The sequence below is a fragment of the Mchenga conophoros genome, linkage group LG4, assembly GCF_057382185.1.
Source record: "Mchenga conophoros isolate Kocher_MC1m ecotype Shallow Benthic linkage group LG4, M_conophoros_male_GT1.1, whole genome shotgun sequence".
Taxonomy (NCBI): Eukaryota; Metazoa; Chordata; class Actinopteri; order Cichliformes; family Cichlidae; genus Mchenga; species Mchenga conophoros.
In genome coordinates this window covers 2,382,792-2,409,603 of record NC_140529.1, presented here as the reverse complement: position 1 = coordinate 2,409,603, position 26,812 = coordinate 2,382,792, and the positions used below count along the sequence as shown (strand labels likewise).

General features: G+C 43.2%; 1 protein-coding gene across 14 annotated transcripts in view; it reads right to left on the bottom strand.

Moving 5' to 3' along the window:
- Positions 1-701: 701 nt before the first annotated feature.
- LOC146575262 (NACHT, LRR and PYD domains-containing protein 12-like) overlaps positions 702-26,812 on the bottom strand; it is a 121,306-nt gene continuing 95,195 nt past the window's right edge. For 11 of the 14 annotated variants that reach the window (XM_085269905.1, XM_085269895.1, XM_085269894.1 and 8 more), the window contains 10 exons: positions 24,770-24,919; positions 24,550-24,663; positions 15,846-16,087; positions 13,939-15,742; positions 12,263-12,436; positions 9,617-9,793; positions 7,293-7,469; positions 4,969-5,145; positions 2,457-2,630; positions 702-1,793 (listed from right to left, as the gene is read on the bottom strand). In XM_085269905.1, coding sequence (XP_085126031.1) covers positions 1,784-1,793; positions 2,457-2,630; positions 4,969-5,145; positions 7,293-7,469; positions 9,617-9,793; positions 12,263-12,436; positions 13,939-15,742; positions 15,846-16,087; positions 24,550-24,663; positions 24,770-24,919 — 3,199 coding nt within the window. In that variant the 3' untranslated portion in view covers positions 702-1,783. The remainder of the gene's footprint in view (positions 1,794-2,456; positions 2,631-4,968; positions 5,146-7,292; positions 7,470-9,616; positions 9,794-12,262; positions 12,437-13,938; positions 15,743-15,845; positions 16,088-24,549; positions 24,664-24,769; positions 24,920-26,812) is intronic. The other 3 variants (XM_085269906.1, XM_085269908.1, XM_085269907.1) reach the window with 3 other exon arrangements.

Sequence of the window (26,812 nt, the reverse complement as noted above, 5' to 3'; positions counted from 1 at the left end):
GAGATTTCCGATGTTGTTCCCGGGATCTGCTGGAGCCACTCGCCTAGCTTGGGAGTCACCGCACCTAGTGCTCCGATTACCACGGGGACCACCGTTACCTTCACCCTCCACATCCTCTCGAGCTCTTCTCTGAGCCCTTGGTATTTCTCCAGCTTCTCGTGTTCCTTCTTCCTGATATTGCTGTCATTCGGAACCGCTACATCGATCACTACGGCCGTCTTCTTCTGTTTGTCTACCACCACTAAATCCAGCACATAACAGCAGGGTGCAAGATGCTAGCAGGCAAGGCATACATGGAACGCCATAACCAAGTGGCCGGCATAGTGTACAGGAACATCTGTGCTGAGTACAACCTGGAAGTCCCGAGGTCAAAATGGGAGATGCCCCCAAGGGTGGTGGAGAATGACCGAGCTAAGATCCTGTGGGACTTCCAGATACAGACGGACAAAATGGTGGTGGCTAACCAACCGGATATATATATATATATATATATATATATATATATATATATATATATATATATATACATATACATACATACAGCAAGCCCCATGATGGAGAAAATCCAACAGATGAAGAGAGCAAGCAGAGTCATTCAAATAAATCATGTCACTGTAATCCAGGGCGGGTAAAAGAAAAAAAGTGGCAGCAACAAGCTTTTTCCTGTGAAACATGATCTGTTCCTGGAAGAGAAGCCCAACTTCAGCCTCAGTGTCTTTATTAGATGTTCAATGTGTGGCTTATAGGAAGGACTGTCATCAACCACAATACCGAGGTATGTGTACGACGCCACAACCTCTGACTTGGATTCTTGAGATCAAATATATTTTCCTTTGGGTTTGTTTTCTTCCCATTTGTGGCTTTAATGTAGTGTTACATCCTGTTTGTTTGCTTCCATCTGTATACATGTCCAGATTCACTGTTGTTTCTATTCGTACATTGCTGTGTGATCACTGTTCCCTCTGCTGACTGATGTGACCTTTTGTATCTCACACTGATACTTGTCATATTTGTATCTGCGCCTAAAAGATAAAAAGTTTTCCATGCTAAAACACAGCTCCACCTCCTGCAGTTCTCCCTCTGAACCACTAGATGTCTCTGTTATCTAAATGAAGACGTGCAGCACAGCAACCACAGCAGCGCTCAGATCACAGGTGTCCTGTTATTATGTCTAAAAGCATGAAACAGGTGAGACAGGTGGGATCAATATTAATGTTGTGGAAATATATGAAAAAGCAACAGAAGAGTGAAAACATTTCGTGTTTCTAGAAAGATCTTTCAGCTCACAGCTGCTCACAGACTGTATTTACAAGTGACAAACTGCAACTCTACAGTACATCTACAGTATATATCAAATATGTTCTGTATTCAAATCTATTGAGTGATGTTTGAAAGTCTTTCCAGGTGAGTTTGATCCAGGAGGGTCTGAAGCCAGAGTCAGACAGAGACTGTGCAGAGACTGTAGAAGGACAGAGCAGCAGCAGAGCAGTCCAGATACACTGATGATCCTCTGTCAGATCCAGAGGGACACACAGGGGTGATGCTGGACTCTACATTGTGTCTGACAGTGGAGCTGTTCTCAGAGCAGTTCACTCTGCAGCACTGACAGTCATCTGCACTTCATTCCTCTGTCAGTCACTGCTGGATGAAGCTCTCCTCTCCACCTCCCAGTAACATGGCCCAGTCAGAGCGTCTCTACACACAAGCTGCTGCTGCTTCAACCTCTCTGGATCATCAGGACACAGCTGCTCCTCTCTCAGCACACACACCGTCCTGTTTACCATCACCACCTCCTGCAGAGAGAAGAAGGAAGAGCAGAGGAGATAAACGAGTGTTTCCAGAGACTCTTCATCAGCTGTCAGTCAGTGATGCAGCACATCCAGTATAAAGAGCAGCAGGGACTTCAGTGCTGGTACTGTACTAGGACTCATTGTTGCTTCACTTTCTCTAATCTTTGGATTTTTATTGAAGTTGATGAAAATGTTTTTGACTCCTAGTTTGAGTTTGGACTTTCATTCATTAGAAGAACCTTGGTGTGTCCACTCTGAGCTCTGTAGGAACCCCAACAATCCAGATGGACGGTTCCAGCTGTTAACTGGAGGAATACCAGCCAAACATCTGCTCTCACTAAACTCTTCCTCACCTACAGACTGTGTTCTTCACTGCCTTAAATTCGGAAATTAATGCAGTCATTCGTCTGCGTGCTGCTTTGTTCAGAGAGCTGATTGGCTGTTGACAGTGTTTGATCAGAGCGTGTCAGCCGTTACCATGGTGACCATAAAGGTGAGAAACAGGAAGTGTTTGTGTCCAATCCTGAAGCCTGTCACCGTTCTCCTCTCACAGCTTCACTGAGAAGCTGCAGCTTTACAGGAAACACTGGATCTTTGTTTCATACTGACTGTGTTTAGTACAATACTGCTGACAGCACCACCCACTCACTCCATCACTCTACTTACTCCAGAGTCTCCAGTCTGTAGTCTGGACTCTGCTGAAGATCAGACAGCTGCTTCACATCTGGATCCTTCAGGTTGTTGAAGTACAGGTCCAGCTGTCTCAGATGGGAGGGGTTGGACTTCAGTGCTGCTGCCAGATAATCACAGCTGATCTTTGACAAACCACAGTCCCCCAATCTGTATAAAGAATGAAAGATGTAAGTTTATTAGACAAAGAGCTTGAAATCATTCAGTGTTTCATCATCTGTTCAGAGCTGAAGAAGGTTCAGAATGTAGAAGTTTAGAAAATGGAAACTCCAAACAGCTGAAGCCAACAGGAAGCAGCTTCAAACAGGAAACTGTGCAGAGTTTCAGACTATATGTCCTGATGCAGCCAGTTGGATTTTGGAGATTTGAATCTCTGTTCTGTGACTAAGTCCTTGAATCATTTCTTCCAGTTTGTCCAACAAGACAGACTAAGTATTGGACATGTGTTGTGGCTCCATCAGGGGAGCTTCTAGATGTGATGTGATGGCCCCTCTGGGTCTGTCAGGTCACAGGACTGAAGAGAGCTCAAACTGGGCACACAGTTGTTCCAGTCTGGACCAAAGACTCTATACTGGGACTGAGGGACTGCTTTGACTGCACCCACTGGGACTTTTTAAAGGCTCATGTTCTCACTTAGATCATCGATTTCTACTGAGATTTCTTTCTGGGGAAAATGGGGATTACTTTGGAAACAGGAAGTATTTTCCCCAATAAGCAGCCCTGGATTAGTAAATCACTCCAACATGTTCTCAGGCAGAAGAAGCTGTCTTGTTATGAGGGAGAGAAGAAAAAGATTGAGGCACAGAAACCTGTTGAAAGAGAGATAAAGCAGCTAAAATCAGGTGTAAAAGTAAAGCAGAGGACGAGCTGAATAAAGGACACTCAAGGCTGTCTTGGAAAGGAATGAAGTCCATGGTGGGGATGCAGGACAAGGAGCAAAGATGAATGTGATGCTGAATCAGCAGAAGACTTGGACTCATTTGATTCCAGCTTTGATATCATTGATTTCAATGAAGAGCTTTGTGATTGTAGCAAAGGGCTGGTAGCTCTGAGAGTCCCACTGATGAGGTGTTTGTGTGGAAATCTCTTAGTGGGACCAAAGAGAGAAAAAGCCCTGGTCCTGATGCTGTGGGAGGGAGATGATTGAAGTGTGCTGTGAGGAACATTTTCCAGTCCTCCTTGGAACAACAGGAAGTTCCCAGCATATGGAAACAAAGGTTAAGTGTCCTATGGCACTCAGTGATGATGGTGCTGTGGCCCCACCACCTCCACCTCTTTGTAAAGGAACTAACTGTAATCTGAAGCTTCAAATGGAACTAAGACTTCCTCCACTAGGTGGCAGTGTCTGATGAGAAAGTGTTAGTGGAGCTGGCCTGGAGTCAGAAACAGGAAGATGCAGGATTTGGGCTGAGATGGGGAAAAGTGGTTCGCACTAGTGCCTTAAAGCAAGAAGGTTGTAGGTTGAAGCTTGTTGGCCTTTCTGTGGAGGTTGGATGTTCTCCCACAGTCCAATGAAATGCTGCTTAGGTTCATTGGTGCTTCTACATTGGCTGTAGGTGTGGATGTGAGGGAGTGCTTCTCTGTCTCTCTGTTGGCCCTGTGATGGACTGCTCACCTGTGCAGGTGGACCACGCCTCTTGCCCTATGACAGCTAGGGCACAGGCTGCAGCCCTGTGAGCCTAAGCTGAATAAACAGTTAGCAAAAATGATCCATAGATGGCCTGAAATCCCCCAGTTAGCAGTTTGGTAGATAGCTATGACATGCTAATCCCATCCAGCAGCTGTATTCTACCTGTAAGCTGATCCCTGCTGAGCCAAAGCACTTCTTCATATACAAATTACAACCTTTAATAGAAACCTATTGGTCAGCATCTTATTAGCCTGCTGTTAGCTTCATTCCACAGAAAACTGAGAGAAACTAACAGAGTTGATAAAGAATAAAGAGAAATGTGCTGATTTAAAGCCTTTGAAGTGCTTCAGATGATCTCTGTCCACTTCTGTCCACTCATTCATTCATGTAAGCTTTCTAATGCAGCTTTGATCTTCACAGTCTGCTTGATGAAACTCATTCTAACCCTGAATGTCAGAGTGTTCCTCCTTCTCTTTCCCATCATTCATGCTGGCAGTGGAGGAGATTTGGATGTTGGACGGTGTTTGGATGATGTGTGTATGTTTGTGTTGGACTGCTGTCTGTAAAGCAAACGCACATTTTGCTTTGGATTTCAGTGTCAGACAGACTTTAAGGTGGAACGAAGAGTTTGAGAGTTTCACAGTGAATTATCCAGTGGAGGATTTTTCTTCTTCTTTGCAGGTTTGAAATGTGAACATTGTTCTGCTGCAGTCAATGGACTAAACCAGAGAAGAAGAAAACAGACTTTACCATGAAGATCCTCAGTGTGGATCAGTATAATATCAGCCTGATGTCTGCAGTTTAGAGTCAGCACAACAATCATATTCATCTCAGCACAACTAAAACATGCTGACTGACCTCAGAGTTTCAAGTTTACATCCTGGACTCTCCAGGAAACCACACAGATGCTTCACTCCTGGATCCTTCAGGTTGTTGTTGTAGCTCAGGTCCAGCTCTCTCAGATGGGAGGGGTTGGACTTCAGTGCTGCTGCCAGATAATCACAGCTGATCTCTGACAAACCACAGCCCCACAATCTGTATAAAGAATGAAAGATGTAAGTTTATTAGACAAAGTGCTTGAAATCATTCAGTGTTTCATCATCTGTTCAGAGCTGAAGAAGGTTCAGAATGTAGAAGTTTAGAAAATGGAAACTCCAAACAGCTGAAGCCAACAGGAAGCAGCTTCAAACAAACACAACAAGAGAAAAAACTCTGAATGTTTCACATTAAAGTCGTACATTTCTCATAAAAACAGGACAAAGACTTGAAGATGTCGTGTTTTTCCTTCCAGGAACCACATGGCTTCACTTTTAAAGGTGAAGTGTGACAGAAACGGACATATTTGAAGTCCAACACCTTTTTCCAGTCACATTATTAAAGCAGACAAACTACAAGCTCATTTTCATTCCAACAAGTCATCTTCTGACCTGGACTAACAACACTGGTCTCTATGTGCAGCTGGCTGTGAGACCAGTGCTCAGGGAGCGTCTACAAAGTGCAACACTGAAAGAACATCACACACTCATTTGCTTCCAGCACTTTCACACAAACATCTACTGTCATCATTGTCACCAAACTCTGTGGATCCTTTATTGCAAATTCAAATGGGATCAAATGGTCAGACAAAAGAGGGTTATGAGGAAATATGATGAAATGTTGTGTATTAGCAGCAAGTCATTGAATCTTTTTCCTCAGAAACCAAACAAAATGATTGACAAACATGTTTTTACAAACTCAGTGTTGGACTTGGATCAGCAGGATAAGCTGATGTTTAAAGGCATTTGAGTCTCGCTGTATGAGAGTCCAGTTATTACTCAATATTTATGGATGATGTTCTATCAGTGTTGCACTTTGTAGACGCTCCCTGAGCCTCACAGCCAGCTGCACATGGACCAGCTGACATTACCCAGCATTAGAGGCGGCTGTAAAAAATTCATGTTCCCATTTAAATGGTTTTAATTTGAATAAAGCGATGTTGATTCATTCAATCCTGAATCGATGTTTAATATTAATGTATTTTGCCAGAATCTCAGCTTAAAGCTCCCAAAAGTATTTCAACAACAAGCAAACAGCTAAAACAGTAAATGAGAGCAGCTAAACACACAAAGATGGAAACACAGAGCGTGGATCGTTCACTCGACGGCACGTACACGGACACGCCGTCGGGGCTGACAGTGGACAGCTCACAGATCCTGAAGCTGCAGGTTTCATCTGTCTCCAACCAAAACTGAGTGAAGCAGCAGCAGAAGAAGATCCAAACTCTGCTTCACGTTTGATGAACATCGTCATGAATTCTCTCTGACTTTGACCTTTACTTCCTGCACAGCTCTCTCTCTCTCTCAGTGTGCTTCAAGAACAGTTTACCTTCAGAAATCTGTTTCCTGCATGATTCACTGCTTATTACGCACCAGTCTGCTGTTGTGTTCACTGCTGTCAGCCTCCGAAAACAAAGCCTCATTTCTGCTGTTCAATACTGAAGAAATTTAAACCTTTTAAAATGATGACAGATTACAAACTCTCAGCTGTGTCTGTAATCAAACCTCTGTAACTTTGCTTCACTTCAGCAGCATCAGCTCATGTTCACATGTTGCTTCATGGTTTGCTTCAGTTTTTCATCGACTGCAGAAGATTTTGAAGGTTATCTGCTATAAAAAGCCAGAACAGGAAAACCTGCTTCATGTGTTTCTGTTTGATCCTCAGTGACTTTGACACAAAGGCCTCTGCTGTGATGATCACACCTCTGATCAGGTCTCACAGTGTCAGCTTTGTTTTTATACATATGGATATGTGCTGATAAATGATCAGAGTTAGAATATTTCCCACTGTCTGCTGTGTGCCGTGACCTTTGACCTGCTAAAGACAGTCAGCTGTGGATGATTCATTGTTGTGTCTGATACCTAGAACTGTGAGGAAGAAGCTACACAGTTAATCAGGGTCCCCTCTCTCTGAATCAGGAAAGGTGGGCAGGCCGCGTGTGGGCCGCGGGCCATACGTTGAGTCTCACTGTTTGAAATGTGAACATTGTTCTGCTGCAGTCAATGGACTAAACCAGAGAAGAAGAAAACAGACTTTACCATGAAGATCCTCAGTGTGGATCAGTATAATATCAGCCTGATGTCTGCAGTTTAGAGTCAGCACAACAATCATATTCATCTCAGCACAACTAAAACATGCTGACTGACCTCAGAGTTTCAAATCGACAACGTGGACTCTCCAGGAAACCACACAGATGCTTCACTCCTGGATCCTGCAGGTTGTTGTTGGAGCTCAGGTCCAGCTCTCTCAGATGGGAGGGGTTGGACTTCAGAGCTGCTGCCAGATAATAACAGCTAATCTTTGACAAACCACAGAGACTCAATCTGTATAAAGAATGAAAGATGTAAGTTTATTAGACAAAGAGCTTGAAATCATTCAGTGTTTCATCATCTGTTCAGAGCTGAAGAAGGTTCAGAATGTAGAAGTTTAGAAAATGGAAACTCCAAACAGCTGAAGCCAACAGGAAGCAGCTTCAAACAAACACAACAAGAGAAAAAACTCTGAATGTTTCACATTAAAGTCGTACATTTCTCATAAAAACAGGACAAAGACTTGAAAAAGTCGTGTTTTTCCTTCCAGGAACCACATGGCTTCACTTTTAAAGGTGAAGTGTGACAGAAATGGAGATATTTGAAGTCCAACACCTTTTTCCAGTCACATTATTAAAGCAGACAAACTACAAGCTCATTTTCATTCCAACAAGTCATCTTCTGACCTGGACTAACAACACTGGTCTCTATGTGCAGCTGGCTGTGAGACCAGTGCTCAGGGAGCGTCTACAAAGTGCAACACTGAAAGAACATCACACACTCATTTGCTTCCAGCACTTTCACACAAACATCTATTGTCATCATTGTCACCAAACTCTGTGGATCCTTTATTGCAAATTCAAATGGGATCAAATGGTCAGACAAAAGAGGGTTATGAGGAAATATGATGAAATGTTGTGTATTAGCAGCAACTTATTGAATCATTTTCCTCAGAAACCAAACAAAATGATTGACAAACATGTTTTTACAAACTCAGTGTTGGACTTGGATCAGCAGGATAAGCTGATGTTTAAAGGCATTTGAGTCTCGCTGTATGAGAGTCCAGTTCTTACTCAATATTTATGGATGATGTTCTATCAGTGTTGCACTTTGTAGACGCTCCCTGAGCCTCACAGCCAGCTGCACATGGACCAGCTGACATTACCCAGCATTAGAGGCGGCTGTAAAAAATTCATGTTCCCATTTAAATGGTTTTAATTTGAATAAAGCGATGTTGATTCATTCAATCCTGAATCGATGTTTAATATTAATGTATTTTGCCAGAATCTCAGCTTAAAGCTCCCAAAAGTATTTCAACAACAAGCAAACAGCTAAAACAGTAAATGAGAGCAGCTAAACACACAAAGATGGAAACACAGAGCGTGGATCGTTCACTCGACGGCACGTACACGGACACGCCGTCGGGGCTGACAGTGGACAGCTCACAGATCCTGAAGCTGCAGGTTTCATCTGTCTCCAACCAAAACTGAGTGAAGCAGCAGCAGAAGAAGATCCAAACTCTGCTTCACGTTTGATGAACATCGTCATGAATTCTCTCTGACTTTGACCTTTACTTCCTGCACAGCTCTCTCTCTCTCTCAGTGTGCTTCAAGAACAGTTTACCTTCAGAAATCTGTTTCCTGCATGATTCACTGCTTATTACGCACCAGTCTGCTGTTGTGTTCACTGCTGTCAGCCTCCGAAAACAAAGCCTCATTTCTGCTGTTCAATACTGAAGAAATTTAAACCTTTTAAAATGATGACAGATTACAAACTCTCAGCTGTGTCTGTAATCAAACCTCTGTAACTTTGCTTCACTTCAGCAGCATCAGCTCATGTTCACATGTTGATTCATGGTTTGCTTCAGTTTTTCATCGACTGCAGAAGATTTTGAAGGTTATCTGCTATAAAAAGCCAGAACAGGAAAACCTGCTTCATGTGTTTCTGTTTGATCCTCAGTGACTTTGACACAAAGGCCTCTGCTGTGATGATCACACCTCTGATCAGGTCTCACAGTGTCAGCTTTGTTTTTATACATATGGATATGTGCTGATAAATGATCAGAGTTAGAATATTTCCCACTGTCTGCTGTGTGCCGTGACCTTTGACCTGCTAAAGACAGTCAGCTGTGGATGATTCATTGTTGTGTCTGATACTTAGAACTGTGAGGAAGAAGCTACACAGTTAATCAGGGTCCCCTCTCTCTGAATCAGGAAAGGTGGGCAGGCCGCGTGTGGGCCACGGGCCATACGTTGAGTCTCACTGTTTGAAATGTGAACATTGTTCTGCTGCAGTCAATGGACTAAACCAGAGAAGAAGAAAACAGACTTTACCATGAAGATCCTCAGTGTGGATCAGTATAATATCAGCCTGATGTCTGCAGTTTAGAGTCAGCACAACAATCATATTCATCTCAGCACAACTAAAACATGCTGACTGACCTCAGAGTTTCAAGTTTACATCCTGGACTCTCCAGGAAACCACACAGATGCTTCACTCCTGGATCCTTCAGGTTGTTGTTGGAGCTCAGGTCCAGCTCTCTCAGATGGGAGGGGTTGGACTTCAGCGCTGCTGCCAGATAATCACAGCTGATCTCTGACAAACCACAGCTCTCCAATCTGTATAAAGAATGAAAGATGTAAGTTTATTAGACAAAGTGCTTGAAATCATTCAGTGTTTCATCATCTGTTCAGAGCTGAAGAAGGTTCAGAATGTAGAAGTTTAGAAAATGGAAACTCCAAACAGCTGAAGCCAACAGGAAGCAGCTTCAAACAAACACAACAAGAGAAAAAACTCTGAATGTTTCACATTAAAGTCGTACATTTCTCATAAAAACAGGACAAAGACTTGAAAAAGTCGTGTTTTTCCTTCCAGGAACCACATGGCTTCACTTTTAAAGGTGAAGTGTGACAGAAACGGACATATTTGAAGTCCAACACCTTTTTCCAGTCACATTATTAAAGCAGACAAACTACAAGCTCATTTTCATTCCAACAAGTCATCTTCTGACCTGGACTAACAACACTGGTCTCTATGTGCAGCTGGCTGTGAGACCAGTGCTCAGGGAGCGTCTACAAAGTGCAACACTGAAAGAACATCACACACTCATTTGCTTCCATCATCCAACCTGAAGAGGAAACTGACGGCTCCCCTTCAAAGTAAAAGCTGCTCCTTTTGGACACAGTATCAAAGAAAGTCTACAGTATAACACAGAAAAGACAGAGCAAAGTTTTGGTTGGTTTCAAATTGTGCAGAAATGAAACAACACTAAGCTCAATTATGTGACAGACATTTCATCCCATGTCAGTTTGGCCTCATCCTGGGCCGGATTATCCAGCACACACTCTGACCACAGGCCCAGGGGCCACGCACAGCTGGGCTCCATCCAAGAGACAGGAAACAAACCAACACAATAATAAAAAGCACCATGTGATCTTCTTACATCTTCAAGACAAACATAGTAAAAACATGAGCATATTTGTTTCCTGATAAAATGATGTGACAGGTAGAACAGAGTAAAGTGGTGGTGTTACAGCCTTTCTCCCCTCTGCTGCCGAGGCTGTTAGTCTCTCCCAAACTCAGCTACAGGACTTCCAAATGAATGAAAGCAGCAGAAGTGGCTTTACAAATGAAAGAGGAAGAGGAGAAGAAGAGGAGAGGGAGGCCACCCTGACCATCACTCCAGCTGAAAACATCACACTTCCATTAAAGTTGGTGAGGAAATGTTGAGCAGGATGAGCTGCTGGCTAATCTGGAGGCTGTAGCAGCAGCTCACAGTCACAGTGGGTTTCTACTCATGAAAAAGCTCTGGCTGCTTCATTTCTCATCTCATATCAGAGACTTTAAAGCTTCACTGAAGCTGTACTGTGATGCTTCCATATTCCAGTGAGGCCTCCATAATGATTTCAGCTGTTCTGTACACACACTGTGTGCCCTGTATGGCTCAAAGTCTCTGCAGCCTGTTTTTATCTGCTATCATCAGATCGTCATCATCCTCATTCACATCCCTCACACACTCTACAGCCTCATCAGCACTGACTTCATCTTCACTGACTGATGGAGCACAACATGAACCTGTGGAGGCTGAAACACTGTCCTGTCAAACATCTCCCCGTCACCACTCCACTTCTGTCAGCCTTTAAATGAACCCTGCTCAAGCCTGTCACTTCTGTTTGGAGCCAAAAGAAAAAACTGTTGTTCAGTCGTTTGGAAAGACTCAACATTTCTGAAAGCACTCAAACTTCTTCACATTTGTCTTCAGACACATCCTGAACATTTAGGAACTAAAGAAAGTTCCAGGAGGGTGGCACGGATGCCCCTCCGGTGGTCCTCCTTGGGCTCTCGCACTCTGGGGCCTCTGGATGTCTGGGGCCTGGATCTCCTCCATGCCTGCTTCATGCCCTGGGGGGCGGGGCTATGGCTCTCTACATCCTCTAGCAGACCATTACATGGGGAAACCTTTTGAATACAAGCGTGCTGATCCACACAGGTGTGCACACGGGTGTTCACTGTTCATAGACATAAACTACACCTCTATTGGTGCTATTTCCAAGCACATTGTGCGCTGTCGGTCCTGCTTGCTGCACCACAACATTCAATATTTAGTATTTACTGCTGTTTACACTAGATTAACGTGATGGTGTTGTGTTTAGTATGTTGCTGTTTTTTTTGCTTGTTTTCTCTTCTTTTTCTCTCAACAGGTGATCCAGGAGATTTCCCCCCCCCACCCCCCACCCCTTTCTCACTGTCCCTCTCCCCTTCTGTTTTTCTTTTCCTTCCTCTTTCTTTCTCCCTTTCCTGTCCCTCACTCATGTCTGTCCCATCTGTAACAACTGAAAATAAAATAAAATAAATAATAAAAACAGAGGTCGATCAAATGGACCAATACGGCAATGCCACGATGATCCATTTGGCAAAGTAAATCCATTGTGTCTCCTTGTTGGTCTTCAGACAACAATTCTGACGGATAAAGAACCAAATGGGACAGGCAAAAAAAAAAAAAAAAAAAGGAACTAAAGAAAGTTTCAAACATCAATCAAAGACCTGAAATATAGAAAAACTACAACAGCTGCAGACAGTGAACTCACCTCAGAGTCTCCAGTCGACAGTTTGGACTCTCCAGTCCAGCACACAGAAGCTTCATCCATGAATCCTGCAGGTTGTTCTCGCTCATGTCCAGCTCTGTCAGATGGGAGGGGTTGGACTTCAGAGCTGAGGCCACAACTTCACAGTGAGTCTCTGAGAGTCCACAGTGAGTCAGTCTGTGATGATAGAAAATATAAAATGTGTTATTATAAAAGCAGAAAATCTGCATTATAAACACAGACTGAATGTACATGAAGACAAAACAGAGTGAGGTCATAATCTGATGAATCTGCTCTTCACATCTGTGCTTCAGCTCCTCTTACTGTGTTTGACATGACACAGTGATTGAGTCTCTCTCAGACCTGCAGACTTTTAATGAGAATCTTTGTTTGGCTTTAATCTGTAGATGAAGGAGGAAGATGGTGTCACATTTAGGCTTCCATAATGTCCACAGTCTGTCACTGAGATCTGATCCAGAGTCAGAGTGAAGACACACATTTGGATTGTTTCCTGTTTTGACTCCAGAACATTTGAATGAGTTGAGCTCAGTGAAGAGTTCCAGCTGGAAAGATGATCTCTGTTTGCTACCTGCTGTCAGGTACGACTGTTCACGTCCACACGCAGGAAAAACCTGCTGACTGTTACCAAACGGAGCAGAAATCTCATCACTGGACAATAATGATGAACTCACAGCTGCTGATATCACATCTGATTTCAGGGGAACTAAACACAGAAATGATTGGCTCATTTTAGCTTTCTGAGCCATTATCTGCTGGTGTGTCGCTAGTTGGCAGAAAATGATTTGTATTCCTGTTCAGGGCTTCAGTGTTTATGAGTCCAGATCCAGGTGACAGCAAGTCAAAATGATGTTACCTGTCTGTGTCCAGCAGCAGCCTGTATTCACTTTGAATATTGTTATAACCTGACATGGATCAGTTTGTCTTTGATTGGTTTGTAAATGTCACTGTTTCCATTGGACCTGAGTGACGGTACAAAGACAGAGAGGGAGAGAAAGGAGAGAGAGGATGGAGACAGCAAAGAGAGAGCAACAGAAACAGGTGAGAGTGGACAGGTGACCAAGGTCAGCAACCAATCAGAGAGCTTCTGTTTGACCCACAGTCACTGATGATGACTGCACATAACCATCAGTGTGTTACTCTGATATCAAATATGGATCCTGCTCTTATAATAACGATCATCAGATGATATTATTGTGTTATTTTGTAGCTGAATACGATGTTTGTGTGATTATCAGTGAAAGAAGCAGTGAGGAGGATGGAGAGAGAGAGAGGACAGAGGGTGAAGTTAGAAACACTAAAAGGATTTTTCATGGATTTCATGGATGATTTGAGTGATTTCCAGCAGGACACTTAAACATGTCAGTGGACGTCCTAAAGAACATATTCACTGATATGAAACGTGTCACTGAACAGGATCAATATCAGTGGAAACATGGTGGAAACAGCTGTGACTGCATGGATGTGACACTTCAAATCTGTTCTCCACTCTTGGATTTGGGACCCATGGAGCTGCTGCTGAGTCTGTACAATAAAGGAATGGTGTGGAAGGTTGCAGCGTACGGACACAAACACTTTGTGGTTACAATCTGATTTTATTTTCAAAATTAAACTTCTAACCTACACTGATCAATGATGTTAATGATCACATCTGGACTCACCCAGCCTTTCTGCAGTTCCTCACAGCTGGAATCAGTCTCTGTCGTCCCTGCTCTGATGTTTTGTACTTCTGCAGGTCCAACTCATCCAGAACCTCCTCTGACATCTGCAGCATGAAGGCCAGAGCTGAGCACTGGATCTCAGAGAGTCTCTCTGATCTGTTCTCTGACTTCAGGAACTCTTGGATCTCCTGATGTACTGAGAGGTCGTTCATCTCCATCAGACAGTGGAAGATGTTGATGCTTCTGTCAGGAGAGATTTTATCACTGTTCATCTCCTTCAGGTTGTTGACGACTCTCTGGATGGTTTCTGGACTGATCTCTGTCTGACCCAGCAGACCTGCTAAGAGTCTCTGGTTGGACTCCAGACAGAGGCCATGAAGGAAGCGGACAAACAGGTCCAGGTGGCCATTTTTACTCTGGAGGGATTTCTCCATGACTCTCATAAGCAAATCATCAGAAAATGAAATGTAATAGTAAGGATCATCTGGATTATTTTCCAGGAAGTTCTTCAGCACCTCTGTCTTCCTGGTGGTGTGACAGTGGAACATGTAGACAGCAGCCAGAAACTCCTGGATGCTCAGATGAACAAAGCAGTAGACTGGTTTCTGGAAGATCACACACTCTCTTTTGAAGATCTCTGTACAAACTCCTGAGTACACCGAGGCCTCTGTCACATCCAGACCACACTGCTCCAGGTCTTCTTGGTAGAACATGATGTTTCCTTTCTCCAGATGTTCAAACGCCAGCCTCCCCAGCTTCAGAAGAACTTCCCTGTCAGCCTCCGTCAGCTCCTGTGGACTCGTCTCATGTCCCTCGTGGTACTTGTTCTTCTTCCTCTTTGTCTGAACCAGCAGGAAGTGTGAGTACATGTCAGTCAGGGTCTTGGGCAGCTCTCCTCTCTGCTCTGTAGTCAACATGTGCTCCAGAACTGTAGCAGTGATCCAGCAGAAGACTGGGATGCTACACATGATGTGGAGGCTCCTGGATGTCTTCATGTGAGAGATGATTCTGCTGGACAGCTCTTCATCACTGAATCTCCTCCTGAAGTACTCCTCCTTCTGGGCGTCAGTGAAGCCTCGTACTTCTGTTAGCCTGTCAACACATGTAGGAGGGATCTGATTGGCTGCTGCAGGTCGGGAAGTTATCCAGACGAGAGCCGAGGGAAGCAGATTCCCCTGGATGAGGTTTGTCAGCAGCTGGCTGACTGATGACTTCTGTGTGACATCAGACAGCAGCTTCCTGTTGGTGAAATCCAATGAAAGTCTGCTTTCATCCAGGCCGTCAAAGATGAACAAAAGCTGAGAGACAGCCAGCTTCTCTGCTGAGACCTTCTGTAATGTTGGATGGAAAACATGGAGCAGCTCCAGAAGACTGTACTGCTCATCTCTGATCAGGTTCAGCTCCCTGAATGAAAGCAGAACCACCACACTGACATGTTGGTTCTCCAAGCCCTCTGCCCAGTCCAGAGTGAACTTCTGCACTGAGAAGGTTTTTCCAACACCAGCCACGCCGTTGGTCAGAACCACTCTGATGGGTCTCTGTTGGTCAGGTAAGGCTTTAAAGATGTCCTGGCACCTGATTGGAGCGTCATGGAGGGCGTCCATCTTGGAAGCAGTCTCCAGCTGCCTCACCTCATGTTGGGTATGAAGCTCTTCACTCTGTCCCTCTGTGATGTAGAGCTCAGTGTAGATGGTGTTGAGGAGGGTTCTACTTCCTGTTTCATCACTTCCTTCAGTCACACGTTCACATCTCCTCCTCAGACTGATCTTATGTTCATCTAAAACCTCCTGCAGACCAACATCTGCTGAAAGAAAGAAAAACAGAAAGAAAACTCTTCAATGTCTGAACAACACAAGAAGTCCAGTTTTCAGAAATGAGTCCATCAGCAGACAGATGTTCAGTCTTACTTTGTGCACAGCTGCTCTGACTGGCTGTCTGCAGTCCAGCTCTGCTTCTGGATCTTTCTCCACACTGTGGACAGGAGGAGTCTCCTGATGAAGCAGACTGGTCCCAGTATGAGGGGATGCACTGTCTGCAGAACCAGTGTCCACAGCTGGTAGAGACTGGATCCTTCAGGACGTCCTGACACAAAGCACAGCAGGACAGCTGCTCCTCCTCACAGACACCACTCCTTTTCCTCTTCCTCCCTCTGTGAACACATTTCTTTATCACTAAAAACATTGACTGTTAGTGACAAACATCCAGATTTGATGACACTGTGCAGAAGCTGTGATGGTGACACAGAAAAGTCAAAGTGGAGATACTTCTGTCCACCTTTGATTAGACTCATTACAAAAAGGAAAACAAAGTTTGAACACAGTCATGTTTCCAGTTCACTGACTTACATTTATTCCATGGACACTCACTCTAACCTGAACCACAGCTACAACCCAACATTGTTGAGGCCTCATCTCCTCCTTTCCTGACTGTAGAGGTTAAATATGCAACAACCAACAAATAAAAGAATTTGGTTCATTTCAAAGAAATTCACACGGTGACCAAGTAAAGTAACCGTAGTAAAGGAGACAACATCCCGTTGATGGTGGGATTATTTGACAGATTTGCTTTAGTCACGTCACCAAATGCAGTTGAACCACCCGTGGATCCATGTTTGACCATTCTACCACTCTGAGCTCTGCTTTTGAATCATTTTATTATTATCATCATTCATTTATTCATTCTTTGGAGGGGGGCTATTTCCTAATGCCGCCCTAATAAGCTGATGTTCAAGGGGAAATATAACAGAAACTCTTTCAGTGTTATTCATTAATAAATTAACAGATAAACTGTGAAGAAGAAAAAAACTGAGATTTAAAGGAGAGAGTGAGAAACTTGATCATCCATCCTCATAATACATGTTTATCAGTATCTGCTGTGACCATACTGCAGTAATAACTACAAGTCTGCATTTCTGTGACTGTTGATCAATCACAGCAGGAATCTGAGCTCATCTCTGCACACAGAGCAGCTTCAGCTCTGGGATAAACTGCTCGCTTCACGTCCTTCTCAGCTCACAGACACTCATCCTGATATTTTCCTTTAACATTTGATGGTATAATTCATCTGTGTTTACACTTTATCTGCATAAATACAGAAAAACAGACCCAAACACCAGAAACCATCAGTTTCACCATGTAGAATATATTGCTGTTTCCTTGCTTTTAATTCAGAGAGAAACTCTGATTTTGATTTTCTCTGTTCTCTTTGCCACAGCCCATCCCAGCAGCAGCTGAAGCAGCTGACTGTCACAACACTGAATAACACTTTAGGAGGAACGTCTTGATGCTTTCTCAATCATCCAGGAAAGTAAATCTCCAAAAGTTGATTCTGTTCATCTGGACGTAGCATAAATGTGGTTATCCCAGCTGGACTTTTGTCAAAGCTGGAAAGGCTCCTAAAGAAAGCTCCAGCCGATCCAGGAGAGAAGGACAACCGCTGCCCAAGAGAAAACCTGTAGTGATCCCGTGTCAGGAGTATCGGAGCAGTTGAGATGCATTTTTTCTAAACACCAGGTAGGGCTGCACGATTTTGCATAAAATGAGAATCACGATTTTTTGGCTTAGAATTGAGATCACGATTCTCTCACGATTTTCTTTTCCAGTATAAATATTTATTGCACTTATTAACTGCACATCAACTTCGTAACAGTTGAGACTGAACATAAAAACAATAAATAAACATAAAAACAACAAATGTCTCACGTTTTGTTGTTGCTGCAAAATGTTGTACTGCTTGAAATTCCGTCTCCACCGTTGCTCGACGCTGCGTGTATAGAGCAGGTAGTGCAACAATAGAAAAATAGTTGGCACTGTGTAGCGTTTGTCTAGGGTGTTGATCATTTTCCTAAATCCCTCGTTTTGCACAGTGTTGATGGAGCCATATCTTTGGTCAGGTGATAAGTGATAGCCTCCGTAATGTCTTTGTGCCTGCGGGAGTTCGACGGGTATAGGGAAGCGCTGTATAAGGTTCCCGTTATTGATGTTTGGGTGGTTGACCGGGACAGATTTTCTCCAGTCACTTTCTCGTCATCCCTGACGTGCTCTCCGTTGTTTTTTCCTGCTAATTTTAGCATCACACCGCACAGCTTCTGTATCACGTGGTATAAGGCTCCGCCCTTATCATTTGTTGAGCAGGAAGAGTGAGCGCTTGTTTTCATGCAGAGTACGTCCCGGATCAAAATGCGGTACAATCATCGTCTTTTTTTTTCTTTTTTTTAAAAATTGTTGTCATTTGGAAATGAGATCGCACATAAGTATGAATTGAGATCGCGATTTTCTAACGATTAATCGTGCAGCTCTAACACCGGGTCTCTGTGTCTTTTAAACCCAAAACACCCTGCCCCAAAAACTGGTCCACCCCACAAATCGGGTCCCCGACACAAACAGAGTAACATAGTGTACGCTGTTAAGTGCAGGAGGATTGTCAGGATTTATACATCGGGGAAACCAAACAACCTCTGGCTACAACACAGAAGAGCCACCTCGTCAGGCCAGGACTCTGCAGTCTGTTTACACCTACAGGCCAGTGGACACTCTTTCAATGTTGAGGATGTAACATCCTGGACAGGGAGGAACGCTGGTTTGAGGGCGGAGTCAAGGAGGCCATTTACGTGAAAAGGGAAAGACCATCTCTGAATGGAGGAGGGGGCCTAAGGGTACATCTGTCACCATCTTACAATGCTGTGATTGCAGCCATTCCCCACCTCTCTGTGAATGGGACTCATGGTCATTGATCAGTGATTGTTGATCAATGGTCATGAGAATTTTCCAGATGAACAGAATTAACTTTTGGAGAAAGTTCAATCAGCATTTCAGATATAAGAGGGTATTTTAACACCAACATCAGTCCTTCTACTTAAGTATGTTTGCCTCTTTGTTTACGCCTAAATTAACTTTACTGTTAACGAGTTTTCATGTTTTTATAATCCACCAGTGTGCTCATGCTTTTTTAAGTGAAAAGAGATTTTTAATGATCAAATATAATTATTTTTGTTATTTGTGGATTTTAAATGTCCTTGACAGAGACAGATGATAATCATTATTCTGCACTGTGGTCTCAGGTTTGGTCGAGGTAGCACAAAGAATGGCTGGCTATGTTGAACTTCCTCCTGGGATCTACACTAAGAAGTGAGTCCAACATTAGCAGGGTCTCTTCCCTTTATCTGGATTCACTTTAGCATTCACAGTCACGTGAAGCTTGTTATTAACTCGATAAGTCAACCCAGGGTTTCAGCTGAGCGTTCACATGAAACACGTGGTGTTGGCAGCATCTGATCAATCATATTCATGGAGACGTGTATCAGCAACAGAGCAGCTGAGTTTGCAGGAGGAAGTCAAACTAAACCACAGGAACAATATGAGGAGATTACACACATAATAAAATACTAGCAGTAACACAGCTGCTGCAGACAAATCAGTCGTGTGATCGTGTGTGAGAGGAGACGGACAGTAAAGGAGTTTGCTATTAAAAGCTCTGTATGAATGTGGGAGCATTTGAAGGGCTTTAAAAAGGCCAATATAAAATAAAAGGCAGCAAAACTGCTGACTGTGAAAGTCACCAGACTTATCAGAGCTCTATGATTAAGACCTGTAAGAACACCTATTTGTACTTGTTGGCATTATATCAAATACACACGTATATTAAGCCTTTGTTTGAACTCTGGTTGAATTTGTTACTTTCAGACTGTGAAACATCACAGAGGCTGCAGCTGCAGATCTTTTATTCACCTGGAAATTTACTTTAAATGTTAGATGGAAAATTAACCAAAGTAAGAACAATAATCCATAAACCTTCATAAAGACAAACATCTCCCCAGCTGCTGAAGTGTCACTGAAGGGAAAAACTATTTGTCCTCCTCCATCCAGCAAACACAACGTTTCTTGGAAGAGCTCCGCACCAGCCTATAATTTTTTACTCATAACCTCCTTTTTTATGACACCTTTCTGTTGATTCCTGACGTTTGTATATATTTTATAACAATGACGAAACCTAAAGCTTCAAAAGCCCGTGAAAAGACTGAGAAAATTGGAGAAGATGAAGGTGAGCCAGCGAGTGTGGCTAACGAGCACGTGCTAGCTGAGGAGCCAAGTGCAATTAGCCCCGTGACTTCCCAAGTAGCTAACCCGACGTCGGCCGACATAATGAGTGCAATTGCTAGATTGGAGACTTCGGTTGATAGCAAATTAACTGCTATTTCAACCACGATGAACGCTGTGGAGACCACTCTTTCCACGTTAAATGGGAGGATACATGATATTGAGGAAGCTGTAAATGGGCATGACGAGAGGATTGCCGTTTTAGAGGCGCTCTGCGACTCACTCCAGAAAGGATACTATTTACATCACAAAAAATTGGATGACCTCGAGTCGCGGTCAAGACGACAGAATATCAGGATCCTTGGAGTTGCGGAGGGGACAGAGAAAGGAAACCCACTGGACTTTGCTTCTGAGCTAATTCCTAAGCTCCTGGGGAGTGAGAACTTCACGGGCAGGGTTGTGGTGGATAGAGCACACCGTGCCCTGGGCCCCAAGCCAGCTGACGGGGACCAGCCTCGTCCTTTAATTGTAAGGCTGCACTACTATCAAACCCGCGAGCGTATCCTGAGGCTGGCAGCACAAAAAGCTGCGCTGCAGTACGACGGGGCGAAAGTTTTCATCTTTCCAGATCTGACCGCGGAGGTGCTGGCACGGCGCAAGAAGTTTGAAGAAATCCGCAAACGGTGCAGGGCGGCCAATCTACGCTACGGCTTTAGTCATCCGGCTCGATTTCGGGTGACGCTGGACGGGGTCACACAGACTTTTGATAAGCCGGAGGCAGCCAAAAGATTCCTGGACCAGAAACTGGCCGTGGGTACAAATGAGTAGGGCTTTTTAACACAACGGTTTACTTCCTCAGGTATATGTTTTTTCTGCATAAGCCTTATTTTTGCTGTTCTTATGGGCGTGTTGATGTGGGCTCATACAGCTTAGGTCAGTATTATTGCTGTTATTACTTCCTACAATATGGACAGTATAAGCCCTCAGGGTCTTTGTTTACTCTTTGATTTGCTGTATGGGAGCCTAGTAAAGCTCACACATATATGGTTTATACGGCTTTTGTTTTTCATTTATCTGAATTTTCTCTTTTTTTTCTCTTTTTCTTTTATAAAGTGTCTTATAAATCTCCCTTTGCTGGTGTGGGGTTGCGGGATGGGTAAGGGGTAGGATTGTAGCTACTACTATGTTCCTATTGGATATGTTGGGTGGAGAAGGGCTTCAATTGGGGAGGCCCCTCATTTTTGGTGGGACTGTTCTTAGTGTTTTATGTTTGGATGTTTTTGTTCTATGGTGGTACAGAGTGTATAACTACTGGTTAGCTAGTCAAATTAGGATAAGTAACATTTATGTTAAACACATTCAATAAGACTACACTGAGGTTGGTCAGTTGGAATGTGAAAGGCCTGGGTAATCCTGTAAAAAGGGCTAAAGTTCTTGCACACCTTTAACTATTGCAACCTGACATAATTTTTTTACAGGAGACGCATGCTAAGCGCAAAGTTCAATCTGTGCTCCGTGCTAATTGGTTGGGTCAGGCATACAATGCTAATTTTGGAGCTAAAGCAAGAGGGGTTGCAATTTTGTCCAGGAAGAATATTCCTTTCTGTCAAAGCACAGTTACTGTGGGTCCAGGGGGAAGGTACCTAATTCTTACAGGTCTCTTGAACTCCTTACCCGTCACTTTTGTAAACGTATACGGTCCTAACTTTGATTGCCCTGAGTTTTTTCAAAACATTTTTTGAATTGGGTGATAAGCCTCATAGGTTACTTACAAGATTACTTAGAAAAACACAAGCATCACAAACGATACTATCAATCAACAACAAACATGGGCGGACCACTAGAAACCCCCAAGAAATAAACAAGTGTTTTGAAGATTTTTATCATGATCTTTATAGCTCTAAGAGTTCTGCGAGTCAGTCATTAATTGAGGACTTTCTGGAAAAGTGTGATCTCCCAAAATTAGACGATGAGGCAGTTGCAGATTTGGAGGCGGACTTCACATTAGATGAGATTAAGACAGCTATTCAACAGATGTCAAATAATAAGGCCCCTGGGCCAGATGGTTTTGGAGCAGAGTTTTATAAAGCTTACTCCTCATTGCTAGCCCCTCTGATTTTGCGTATGTTTAACTATTCAAAATTGTCTGGCTCTTTGCGAAGTTCATTATATCATGGTGTAATTTCATTGATTCTTAAAAAAGATCGCGATCCTATGTCTGTCTCGTCCTATCGGCCTATATCTCTCCTTTCTGTTGAGACCAAGATATTAACAAAAGTGTTATCAAACCGCCTTAAAGATCATATTGCTAAACTTATCCATCCGGATCAAACAGGGTTTATCCCTAACCGCTACATTTATTTTAATTTGCGTAGATTATTTAATCTCATATATAGTCCTGCTAGGTGTTCAGATGATTCTGTGGTAATAGCTTTGGATGCTGAAAAAGCTTTTGATCAGGTCGAGTGGCCGTATATGTTTACTGTATTATCCAAATTTGGATTTGGTGATTCTTTTATCAATTGGATTAGAATTTTGTGCAAAGGACCTATGGCCTCGGTAAGGACTAATAATGATGTATCGGACCATTTTCGATTGCACAGGGGCACGCGACAGGGAGATCCCATTTCTCCTTTTATTTTTGCCCTGGCCCTAGAACCTTTAGCAGCTCGTATACGGCTAAGTTCTGATATACTACTGATTATACATCAGGGTGTTCCTCATAAGTTCTCTGCTTATGTTGATGATGTAGTCTTATTCATATCAAAAGACCTCGATCAGTCCACTATTGCAGCTTATTAACGAATTTGGCTCTCTCTCAGGGTATAAGATAAATTGGACGAAAAGTGAACTTATGCCTCTGTCGGATGGGGTGGACATGGCTTATCTGCATAATACTCCATTTAGAATAGCGCTAGATAAGATTGAATGTCTCGGTATCACAGTCACACGTAAGGTGTCACAACTTTAAAGCAAAATTGGGATAGAAAAGTTAATCAATTGGAGAAGAATATTGAGTTTTGGATCACATTGCCAATTTCCATGGTGGGGCGGATTAATGCCATCAAAATGGTAGTTTTGCCCAGATTTTTGTACATCTTTCAGTCAATCCCAGTGTGCATTCCCCAGTCATATTTTAAAAAGCTGGAATCTATTGTATCCTCCTTTGTGTGCTCGGGTAAGGTTCCTAGAATTTCCAAAAAACATCTTGTTAAACATAAGACTTGTGGTGGCCTTGGACTCCCAAATTTTAGATTATATTATATGGCAGCACACTTAAATATTTTTTCATTTTGGCGAAGGTGCACTCCAGGTGCTGATTTGGAAGGACAACCTTCCTGGTTGATGATGGAACACCTGTCTTGTAGACAAACTTGTCTTCCAGCCCTGCTTAATAGCCCGATAAAAGTGAAGAATACACTATATGGCAGAAATCCTGTGATTCAAAATTCAATTAAGGTCTGGAACCAACTATTGGGCACAGTAAAGGCTCCTAAAATGTATGTGGATGCTCCAATATATAACAATCATGCCTTCAGGCCTGGGCTGGAGGACATCACGTTTGTGACATGGCAGGGAAGAGGGATCTCATGGGATCTCATCAAACCATCTATTCCACAATACAATTTGATTCCTCGAAACTCAGTGCTTGACAGCTTCGTGTCAGTTGAGCCCTACACTAGAGGTGCTGTGTCTCGCTTTTTCAGGGCCTTACTGGATATATACAGTCCTTCATCTGATACTTTTAGGGAGCAGTGGCAGGAAGAACTGGGGGTGGATGTTACTGATGATCTCTGGCAAGAGTGCATTAAGAATATATATTGTAGTTCTATAAATGCTAGACATAGTCTGATCCAATTTAAGGTTGTGTATAGGTTGCATTTTTCTCCCACTAAAGTGGAAAAAATATATAAGAACGTTTCAGCCCTCTGTGTTAAGTGTTCAAGTGGTCGAGGAACTTTATCTCACCTTTTCTTTCAATGCCAAAAACTACAGCTTTTTTGGAATCATTTGTTTGATTTTCTGACCAAAGCCATTGGCAGGAACGTCCCATGTTCCCCTTTGCAGCATTGTTCGGGGTGTCTGAACCGGGATGGGCAAGGGACAAGACAGAGACGCAGGTTGTGTCAATGACTACACTTGTGGCTAGAAAGCTGGAAGTCTGATAAACCTCCTACCTTCGAAATGTGGTTGAGAGAATTTGGAAATGTACTCCATCTGGAGAAAATCAGGTTTACCTTGTCTAACCGAGAGAGTGTTTTATAAGATTTGGCAACCAGTCATTAGCCTGATGGATAAACTTAAGTGAAATATACTCTGTCTTAACATTCATGTATGCTGTATTACCACCTTGTTGACTTGCCGTCCACCTTCTATTGTGTTATTTTGAAGGTGATTGTTGTATACTGCTCAATTATAAAATCAATAAAAATATATTGAAAAATAAATAAATAAATCACACCATCTGAGCCCAAAAAAAAAAAAGAAATGTGTGTGAAAAAGAGCTGAGCTGATATTAAACATGAGGATTTATTCAAAAATACAGAGTCAGGAACAACATCTAGACACACATTACCTCTCAGCAGCAGAAGAACATCCTTTAAAGTTTACAGGAATATCCTTCGACTCGTTGCTCTTTAGAGACACACAGCTGGGTTCAGGTCCAGGAGATTCTGGCCTCTTATTGATCCTAAAAGAAAAACAATAAATGTAACAGCTTCATGAGACAGAAAGGAAAAACTGGAAATATTAAATTAAAGACATGATGAACAATCTCATAAAAATAATGTACTCACTCTTTGTCACATAACAGTCTTTTGTTAAAGTTTACACGGATATCCTTCGACATGTTGCTCTTTAAGGAAACACAGCTGGGTTCAGGTCCAGGTTCTGGATTAGTTTCAGGGTTATGTCCAGCTGAGCCTGGTACGCCCCACAGCTCTGGGCTTTAAAACAACACACACAGAGGTATGAGTGTGAATAATGATGGAGCAGTGATGTGAGTGCTGAGCTGTGACATGGAGAAGAGTCATGGACAGTTAGAGATGGTCATCTCAACTCTGAGCTTTGGTCTGGCTCTCATGTTCCCCACACAGAGTGCTTTTAGAGGGAGGCACTCCCTCCTCTCTGTCCTCACACTGATCCATGCTGCTGAAAACATCCAGATGAACAGAATCAACTTTTTGGGGAGTTACTGCATGATTGAGCATCAAGACACTTTTTAGTATTTTACTAATTTCTGAAGCATTTTACCAACTTTGTTCAAATTGAGATTTTGAGTTTGACTGTTGCTGCAACACCAGGATGTTACTACAGAATACACTTTATATTGTGTTCAATTGGATGTTAGTCCAGTGGTCCTAAACTGACACACCTGCACCTGGATTCATTCTGACCAGATTTTAGCCCAACAGTGTTTCATACTTCATACATCAGACACAAACTCTGCAGCTGTCATTGTGTGCAGTGTGTGTGCAGCAGGACACCGTGTCCTATGAGTGTTATACTACAATAAACAGAGCCTGACCGCGGGCATACAGAGGGCAAAAACCCACTTATGCTCTAAAGATGAAGTTCTGTTTCTCTTCAAATGACCCTCAGAGGTCATTAAACACATCACAGATTACCTCAAGAACAACAGGCTGAAGAACATAAAAACAAACGCAGAGTTTCTGTCTGATGGTTTGAACATGAAACAGGAATTATTGAACAAAAACGGACAGTTTACTAACTCTGCGGAATTTATGATCTAGCATCAGCACATTCACCTACAATACACGAATGAATATCACCAGTTAAACTGAAAAAGGAAAGTAACCTGCATACAAATCCGACAGCAGACTATAGCGAACGAGCAGAGAAATGCATTTTATAGATGAAATGTTGGCAGCGACTTCTGAAAAGCAACTCTTAGGCCACCCCTGTCTCACTGTCAGCAGGTAATGAACATCCACAGACTGGAAGACCGTTTCCATCACTAAAAAAAGGATCCATAACTCGAAATTTCGAGTTATTTTCTCGTAATTTCGACTTATTAGCAGTCAAAAGGGTTACTGACGCCCATTCCTACGAGCATCAGTAACTCGTAGGAATTGCAACATGGCGCCTGTGTTCGGCTTGGCCGCTGTTGCTGCTCCGTGTTTTTGCCGACTGCTTCAGTATATTATTTTTTATCTTCTCATCTCATCTGTGATATATCATGAAGGTCTAATTGCTACTCGGATCTACAGTTCACATACATTGTTGAGTATCAAAATATGTGTGGAAAAAACTTTTGACAGCTGGCAGAGCTACCACCAGGCTTTCCCTCCGCCGTTTGTCTGCCCTCCTCCCTCTCCCGACTACCGGTACCTGTTCTTAGCTCCAAATAATAACCCAGGAGCAAAAACAAGGTTAAGGAGATCGTCTAGAAGGGGCTGTAGGTCTGGTGTCCAGGCTAAAAGGAAACGCGCCCGACAGAGGGGATTTCTTCCGCTCCATGGTAGAGAACGTCTCCGGTATTTGGTACCGGTTCCCCTCCAGGACGCGGATAAGGCCGATCGGTTACCACCTAGCCGGCTTTTCATCACGGGCGAACAGAACGATTACCTGGATCGGCGTCTTGTCTGGAGATGCGGGATGTTTTCACTTTGGCCTATCATTCTACAAGACCACAGTTCCACAGCTAGAGGTACCGGGAGACTACGTCCTCTTTCCAGGTGTCTGCTGTCAATTCCCCGTCAATCAGCTGTTGATGACGTCAGCCTGTCACCTCCGCTTCAGATCGCTCTCCTGAACGCTCGTTCCATAGCCAACAAATCATTTGTACTGAATGACTTTTTTAGCAGTAATAGTCTGGA